Source organism: Bison bison, unplaced genomic scaffold (genome assembly GCF_000754665.1).
Source record: "Bison bison bison isolate TAMUID 2011002044 unplaced genomic scaffold, Bison_UMD1.0 scf7180017864440, whole genome shotgun sequence".
Taxonomy (NCBI): Eukaryota; Metazoa; Chordata; class Mammalia; order Artiodactyla; family Bovidae; genus Bison; species Bison bison.
This window is the reverse complement of record NW_011495002.1, coordinates 301,053-310,053: the sequence shown is the minus strand read 5'-3', so window position 1 is coordinate 310,053 and position 9,001 is coordinate 301,053. Positions and strand designations below refer to the sequence as shown.

At 40.0% G+C, this 9,001-nt stretch overlaps 1 protein-coding gene across 1 annotated transcript in view; it reads left to right on the top strand.

Moving 5' to 3' along the window:
* DNAH5 (dynein, axonemal, heavy chain 5) overlaps positions 1 to 9,001 on the top strand; it is a 332,324-nt gene that overhangs the window by 170,985 nt on the left and 152,338 nt on the right. Inside the window, exons 40-42 of the mRNA XM_010858794.1 lie at positions 1 to 112; positions 957 to 1,064; positions 3,088 to 3,241. The exon at positions 1 to 112 is cut by the window's left edge and continues 6 nt beyond it. Of these exons, the coding sequence (XP_010857096.1) occupies positions 1 to 112; positions 957 to 1,064; positions 3,088 to 3,241 (374 nt within the window). The remainder of the gene's footprint in view (positions 113 to 956; positions 1,065 to 3,087; positions 3,242 to 9,001) is intronic.

Here is a 9,001-nt window from a genome sequence, read left to right as displayed (position 1 = left end):
TAATATTCTGTCAGTTCTGCGAACCCTGGGAGCAGCCAAGAGAGCCAACCCCACAGATACGGAGTCCACGATCGTCATGCGTGTGCTGCGAGATATGAATCTTTCCAAACTGGTGAGGTTCACAGATGGAGCTGTTCCACCCGCTTAAATTTCAGTTTAAGCGCAAATGAGATTTAGAAATATTTATTTAAAGATCTCATTTAAAATGCTTAATTATCAGATGAAGCACTTTAAATTTCATAGAGCATGACTTTAAATTACATTTTTTCAGAAGTAATTTCTGTGGCGGCTCATATCTAGTCTAACATGTCTATTCCAATAGAATGAAAATGGATTAAAAAAAATCTACGTCTTAAGTTTCCAGATACCTTGAAATTTTTGAGTTTTAGAGCTATAATCCCACCTTTTTTAAAGTAGACTTTGGCAGGAAATTGTATGTAAGATTTTGCAAGTGTGTAGAATTTCACATTCTTTGATTTCACAGTTGAGACTGATAATCAATCATCTGGTTATCAGTGAATCTATATACAGTGAATCTATATCTATACTGACGATATATTTTTTCATAGTAAAGTATGAATTAGACAAATTTCATTTCATGAATTTGCTGCTGTGTTTCATTTGAAGAATTCTTTTTCATTTAAATAAGAAGTTATAGGTTATGTAGTAACTCCCTAAACTGGTTATTTTACAGAAAGTTGTCACATAGGCAGTATTTTCTTTCTTTCTATTTTCTTATTTTTTCCCTCTTCTTCTCTACCTTTCCTCCCTTTTAAAAACTAATTTTTAATGCATGGGAAACATGATGAAAATATCTCTCAACTTCAGTGGAGGTATTTTATTTATTACTGGCTGTGATAAAGTAATCTGAAATGTATTACTCATTTTCAGTTTGCCTAATATTGCTGTGCTTGTGCCAAAAGAGTTGGTCTGATTTCTCTTCTTTTCTTTTTGAGATTGATGAGGATGAACCTTTATTTTTGAGTTTGATTGAAGATCTCTTCCCAAATATTCTTCTGGACAAGGCGGGTTACCCTGAATTGGAAATGGCAATTAGTAGACAGGTAACATGTTTCACAGGACATCAAGCTATGTGTTCCTTTCATCCGAATTTCATGAGAATCAAGTGGAGCTGGTGTGGTCTAAATCTACAGATTCTGAGAACAACACCAAGGCTGTGACTACAGTTTTAAGAGAAGCCATTACACACCATTAATAGAATTTTTCCTGCCAGGGGGTCTCGCTCAGCTACCGTTAGCCATGTGCTAGTGACACTGTTACTGACGGAGACCGTTCCACACCAGATTCCCAGTGAAAAGTGGTGGGTCAGCATGGGCCGGGGCTGGGGGTGCGGCCTGCTGCCTTACCTGTGCTAGGCTTGGTTCTCTCTGCAACCCTGGTGTTTGTTTATCCTGTTGCTTTGGTGTCCTGACTCCTGTACTGAGAGTCATTTGGAGTGATCTCATGTGGCTCCTTCGCTGTCCATCTTTTCCCCCAGGCCAAGGATCACTTGTGACTTCTTCCTTGGGCTTTGGGGGATCCATCATGTTAAGTGTATCATGAGGTGTTTGGATTTTCCATGATACTTCATGCAGCTTTAACTTTTTATCATCTTCCTATGCTGTGCTATGCCAAGTGGCTTCAGTCATCTCTGACTCTTTGTGACTCTATGGACTGTAGCCCACCAGGCTTTTCTGTCCATGGGATTCCAGCCCGATACTGGAGTGGGTTGCCATGGTCACCTCCAGGAGATCTTATCCCCCCAGGGATCGAAACCAAGTCCCTTACATCTGCATTGGCAGGTGGGTTCTTTACCACTAGCACCTCCTGAGAAGCCCTATAATCTTCCTAGTGATGGAAATGAATCATGAAAATCTTGTGCCTCAATTTCCTTTCCTATGAAAAAGCGTTTGGAAAAAAAAGTTTTATAGAAATAGTGACTAGCTCATATTTATAAAATGCGTTTCAATTCTTTGAATGTATTTGTAATAAAAATTAAATATTTTTAAGTATTAAATATTGTAAGTATTTTAGGGAGACTTTCCTAAAAGTCAGGGAGACTTTAAAGTCAGTGTATAAAAATCTTTATCTCCCAATCAGGTAAAAGTGATAATTCATTTTGCAAATGGCTTCTTCATCATATGGCCAACTTACTTGTAGCATTGCCTAAAAATGCTAAGTATAAGCTAATTTATAAAGTGACTTACATTTGTAATTTGTAGCATATGAGAAATATGAAGAGTCAATAGATAGCATAAAATAATACATAAATACTATCCAAAAGTTATTTAAGTAAAAATAAAAGCATCATTTATAGTGAATTTAAGCAAAGCATGATGGTTAGGAGCATGAACCATAGGGCTTAATCTTGGGGTCAGATCCTTACTCCATAACTTTACAATGAATAATCTTGGGTAAATTACTTAGATTCTTTGTGTCTCAGTTTTCTTATCTGTAAAATGAAGATATCATTTGTATTAAGCTCATAGAAGTTTAAATTTAGAAGAGTGGTTCACTGAGTAGCTTCCATACATCTGTTTGATAGATGAAAACTATCCCTTAGATTTACAAAGATGGCTTGGCAGTTGTATGGAATTTCAGTCAACTTGGTATGCTTGAAATGATCTTTTTATACTAAATAGTATCTTCTAAATTAAACATCTAAAATAATTTTGCTATTTGAGCCTTTGTCCTTAAGTTGCTTCTAATGTGTACATTCATGTAAATATAAGTGTTTGTAATTCCTTAAGTCAGATATGGATTAGGTTGGGATATCATTTTGATTATGTTCAGCCTGCTTTTTGTCTAGGTGTATATATTTTTTATTGTAGTAAAACTCATTGCTTAAATATACCTTTTAAACTATTTTTTAAGTGTAGAGCTCAGTGGTACTAAATACATTCATTGTACTGTGCAAACATCACTACTGTTTGCCTTGAGAACTTTTTCCATCTTTCCAAACTGTCACGTCCATATGTATTAATAATAACTCCCCATGCCTTTAACCTTGCTCCATGTCTGTACTTATTTTGAACACAACGATAAGTCCTGATAGCTGTTTATGTGGGGATTTTGTTTTGTATTCAGGTTGAAGAAGCTGGTTTAATCAACCATCCTCCTTGGAAACTGAAAGTCATCCAGCTGTTTGAAACACAGAGAGTGCGGCATGGAATGATGACCCTAGGGCCAAGTGGGGCAGGGAAGACCACCTGCATCCATACCTTGATGAGAGCCCTGACAGGTAAGGGGACAGTCAAGCCTCACCACCCTGGGACAATTTTGTGACATGTGAATGCTCCGAGAGGAATGCAAATATAGATGCATATTAACATATTTTTATAGGAGGAGACCTCTTGGAGAAGGACATGGCAACCCACTCCCATATTCTTGTCTGGGAACTCCCATGGACAGAGGAGCCTGGTGGGCCATAGTCCATGGGGTTGCAAAGAGTCAGAGATGACTGAGCATGCACGCAACAATATTAGAGTTGAATAGCATGGGGTCGCAAAAGAGTCAGACATGACTTAGCGACTAAACAGCAGCAGCAGCATGTAAGATACAACTTTTTTGAATATTGGATATGTTTTAGAGGTAACACAGTACATTAATAGACCAGAGGAGAAAAACATTTTTTTCCAGCTTATATTTTAAATTAAAAAAAATTTTTTAAATTTGATTGTGCTGCATGGCATGTGGGATCTTAGTTTCCTAATCAGGGATCAAACTGTGCTCCCTGCATTGGAAGCACAGAGTCCTAACCACTGGACTGCCAGGGAACCCCCATTTTCAGCTTTATTCAAATATTATTTTGACACATATATAAGTTTAAGGTGTGCAGTGTGCTGATTTGATCCATATATATGTTGCAAAGTTATTGTCACCATAGCATTAGTTACCACCTCCATCATATCACATAATAACCATTTCTTTTTTGTGATGACAGCATTTAAGATTTATTGATAGTTTCTTAGAAATATTTGAATATTTGTATGATACAGTATTATTAGCTATAATCACCATGCTGATACATTAGGTGCCCAAACTTGCTAATTTTATAACTAGCATTTTGTACCCTTTTCCAATATCTCTCCATGCCCCATCTCCATCCCTTGTAACTACAATTCCACAATCCGTTTCTCTGTTGTTGTTGTTCAGTCACTAAGTCATGTCCAACTCTTTGTGACCCCATGGACTACACAGGTTTCCCTCTCCTTCACTATCTCTGGGATTCCCTAATAGCTCAGTTGGTAAAGAATCTGCCTGCAATGCAGGAGACCCCGGTTAGATTTCTAGGTTGGGAAGATCTGCTGGAGAAGGGATAGGCTACCTACTCCAGTATTCTTGGGCTTCCCTGTGACTCAGCTGGTAAAGAATCCGCCTGCAATGTGGGAGACATGGGTTCGATCCTTGGGTTGGGAAAATCCCCTGGAGAAGGGAAAGGCTACCCATTCCAGTATTCTGGCCTGGAGAATTCCATGGACTGTATAGTCCATGGAGTCGCAAAGAGTCAGACAGCACAGAGCGACTTTCACTTTCACTATCTCCTGGAGCTTGCTCAAACTCATGTTCATTGAGTCGGTGATGCATCCAGCCATCTCATCCTCTGTTGTCCCCTTCTCCTCCTGCCTCCAATCTTTCCCAGCATCAGCATCTTTTCCAAAGAGTCATCTCTTTGCATCAGGTAGCCAAAGTATTGGAGCTTCTGCTGAAGCTGTTTCTCTGAGCTTGACTTTTTAGATGCCACATATAAGTGATACCACACAGTATCTGTCTTTCTGTGTCTGAATTATTTCATTTAGCGTGATATCCTCAAAGTCCATCCATGTTTTCACAAATGGCAGGATGTTCTTATATTTTGTGGATGAACAATATTCCATTGCATATGTGTGCCACATCTTCTTTATTCATTCATTCATGGGCAGACACAAGATTGTTTCTGTATCTTGGATTTTCTGAATTATGCAAACATTTTTTTTAAAGTGATTTCATGGACTGTGTTATATGTTTTCCATATGTTATGCCATTTAGTTTTCAAAATGATCTTGAGATGTGACTACTGTTATCTCCATTTTGGACAAAAAGTCAAGATTCAACTTTAGAAATACTCAACATCAAAAAGATGGTAAATAATGAGACTCTAAGTTAAGGTCAGAGCCCATTAAGGTAAAACCCAGAATTTTCCCAGCATACCATACCATTTTGCAATTATGACTTAATATAAGATGCTCTAGTACTCTTGCCAGGAAAATCCCATGAGCAGAGGAGCCTGGTAGGCTGAAGTCCATGGGGTCGCTAAGAGTCGGACATGGCTGAGCGACTTCACTTTCGCTTTTCACTTTCATACATTGGAGAAGGAAATGGCAACCCATTCCAGTGTTCTTGCCTGGGGAACCTCAGGGACGGGGGAGCCTGGTGGGCTGCCGTCTATGGGGTCGCACGGAGTCAGACACGACTGAAGCAACTTAGCAGCAGCAGCAGCAGCAAGATGCTTAATATATGACATATAAGATCCAGGTCTCCCACATTGCGGGTGGATTCTTTACCAGCTGAACCACCAAGGAAGCCCAAGAAGACTGGAGTGGGTAGCCTATCCCTTCTCCAGGAGACCTTCCCAACCCAGGAATCAAACTGGGGTCTTCTGCATTGCAGGCAGATTCTTCACCAGCTGAGCTACCAGGGAAGCCCCAATATAAGATGCTATTGCTAAGTCACTTCAGTCGTGTCCGACTCTGTGCAACCCCATAGATGGCAGCCCACCAGGCTTCCCCATCCCTGGGATTCTCCAGGCAAGAACACTGGAGTGGGTTGCCATTTCCTTCTCCAATGCATGAAAGAGAAAAGTGAAAGTGAAGTCAGTCAGTTGTGTCTGACCCTCAGCGACCCCATGGACTACAGCCTTCCAGGCTCCTCCATCCATGGGATTTTCCAGGCAAGAGTACTGGAGTGGGGTGCCATTGCCTTCTCCGATATAAGATGCTACATCTCAATAAATATAATTCCAAACCTGATTCTTAAATTCTATGTGCTGAAAAACCACCCTCACTGTAAACTAATTTCCTGCCCCAAATCAGATATTTTTCTTGAGAAGTGAAATCAGTGCACTTAATTTCCAGATGTCCCTAAGCCTTATATCTAAGCCCCTAACCCAGGGTCATCTAAGCATAATGGCTATTGCCTTGTTCACAATTATCCTTGTATTCTCTCGTTCTTATGAAACATTGATGACTTTCTTCTTAAAAGTATTGGCAACAATGGTCATGGCAGATAAGTTCCAAAATTTCACAGAACTTTGGCTGTTAGAATGCACCATGCATTGTCCCACAGGGAAAAGCTGCTTGGCTGGGTTTCTGGTCAGCTTTTGGAGCCTCAGTGCACTGATACTGGTTGCTAGTGATGGTGTATATTTGTTCTAGGGTCCTGCACATGTTGGATTTAGTCTGTTTCCTCAACCATAGGATGAAGTGAATTCTGTACAATAGGACTCTACGTGGGGGTCATCACACTGAGACAGGATTATACTCTCAGCCAGCACCTACCTCCACTAAAACTGAGATTTCACACCTGCAGGACTTTGTCATGTAATTTTCATGTGTGCTATTAAAATTCTGTTTGGGGATCTTTATATAGCATTAAAATGATGTATTCCCTCTCTTAAACTATGCTTAATAATACTTTTGTTGGTATGAAGCTGCCTTCTCTTAATAAACTACAAATGTGCTGGGTACAGTTACCTGAGCAAAATGAGTTGGGGTGGTGGTGGTTTAGTTGTGTCTGATTCTTGCATTCCCAGAGTGGGTAGCCCACCAGACTCCTCTGTCCATGGGATTTCCCAGACAAGAGTATTGAAGTGGGTTGCCATTTCCTTCTTCAGGGGATCTTCCCGACCCATGGACTGAACCTGGGTCTCCTGCATTGTGGGCAAATTATTTACCAACTGAGCCACCTGGGAAGCCCCAGTGTCTTAAAATGAGTACTAAATATTAAATGACATAGATATATTATGTATAATATATCTAAACTATGTACTCAATCAATATGGCATCACTGGCTTTGGAGAAGGTCTTTGCAAAAATGAATAAATTATTAGACTACTTGCTGTTTATTGACTCGTTCTTGGTTTTAGTTTGCAATACTTTGGTGTGGTCTTAAAACCCCAATGATCTCAGTTTGTTTCCAAGGCAAGGCATTCAACAACACATTAATCCAAATCTATGCCCCAACCACTAATGTTGATGAAGCCAAAGTTGAATAGTTCTACAAAGACCTACAAGACTTTCTAGAACTAACACCGAGCAGGCATGAAAGAAAAATCGCCATGTCTTGAAAGAGTTTACAGTGAAGTGAAGTGTCACAGATAATTAGAACTCAGCATAGAAGATTGGATGTGGGGAAGATGTGGACAGTTATGGTGTGAGCAGAGGCAAAGGAGATCAGAACCTTTCTAAGGAATTCTAGAAAGGCTTACAGAGCAGATGCTACTTCATCTAAGGTTTGAGGGTTAAATAGCAGGTGGATAAAAGGTATTCTTAGCAGAATGAATGGGCTGAGTAGACAGAAGGGACTGGTGAAAGCCTGATATACCAGGGGAAGTGCTCTGGTATGGATAAGATGTAATTTGTGTTGTGGGGGTGGGCGAGGGGAGATGCGGAGGGGTAACCAATGCTATTGGTGCCCAGGGCCACCTCCCTTTGACCCTCCCCTGCTACAGATACAACCGTTGGACAGTTTCTCCCCCAAACACCAGTGGTATCTCTGAGTTTGTCAGCCTTACTCCTTTCCAGTTCCTGGGAATTGGCTCAGCCTGGAAGAAGGGATTGGGTGGGATGTTATTTTCCTGAGGCAGCCATACCCTCAACCAATATGGCGGAAAGAGTGGAAGGCAAATGTCCATCTCCTCCTGTCTCCTAGAGGGAAACTCCGTCTGTGGCCCGCTCACCAACAAGCTCTTTATTGGCTTTCTCTCCTTCTCTGTTTCACTGTCTTTCACCCAAATTCAAACTCCCAGTTCCCCTGTCTTTATCTCAGGCTTTGCTTCTGGAGGAACTCAAATTTGAAGCAAGGGCACAGCATGAGAAGCTTTATAACTTTAGCTGAACTCTTAGATTTTATCCTGTGGGTGATGGGAAGCCGTAGAGCTGAGGAATGGTGTGATTAGCCCTTTGTGCCATGAAGAGCACAGACTGTGGACAGGAGGGGCCGTCTAGGGTTCTCCATAAGGAGGACCTAAGGAGCAGACAGCAAGAAAAGAATGCTTACTCTGGGGCAGAGTCCAGGAAGGTGGAAAGAATTAAGAAGAATCAGTTTAACTAACATTTGAAAAGTCAAGCATTTTTTTTTTCCTTACAGTGCTCGTATAAAAATATTATGGGATTTTAAATGAAAATGATGCAATTCAACCTACAACAATAATGGAATAATTTGTGATAGTTTCTCTTATATGAGCAACAGACCAAGTCCAGTTTTCATCTATGCTGCTGTCAGACATCTGAAGAGTTTGCTGGCCTTTTGTAAAGTGTGATTAGATTTTTTTAAAAAAGTTTTGCTAGTCTTATGGATATCATTTATTGAAAAACCTACATTGTGCCAAAGTTGAGCTTCAGCACTGTAAAATATTGCAAATAATTAACCCTGACTCTTTTTCTGATTTTGGAAAAAGAGAATTATCATTTAATTTTCTAGAAAAGTTTTAATTTAACACCTTGACAGTATGCATATCCATGCTTGTGTGCCTGTGTTTGTCAATCTTTCACATAATATGTGACATTTTAGCCTCTATTTTTATGATTTTGCATTTTAAATCTTAAATTTTTTTATTGAAATATGGTTGATTTACATATTGTATTAGTTTCAGATGTATACAAAGTGATTCCATTGTATATATATTCTTTTCTAGATTCTCCTCCATTATAGGTTATTCAGTTCAGTTCAGTCGCTCAGTCGTGTCCGACTCTTTGCGACCCCATGAACCACAGCACGCCAGGCCTTCCTGTCCATCACCAAC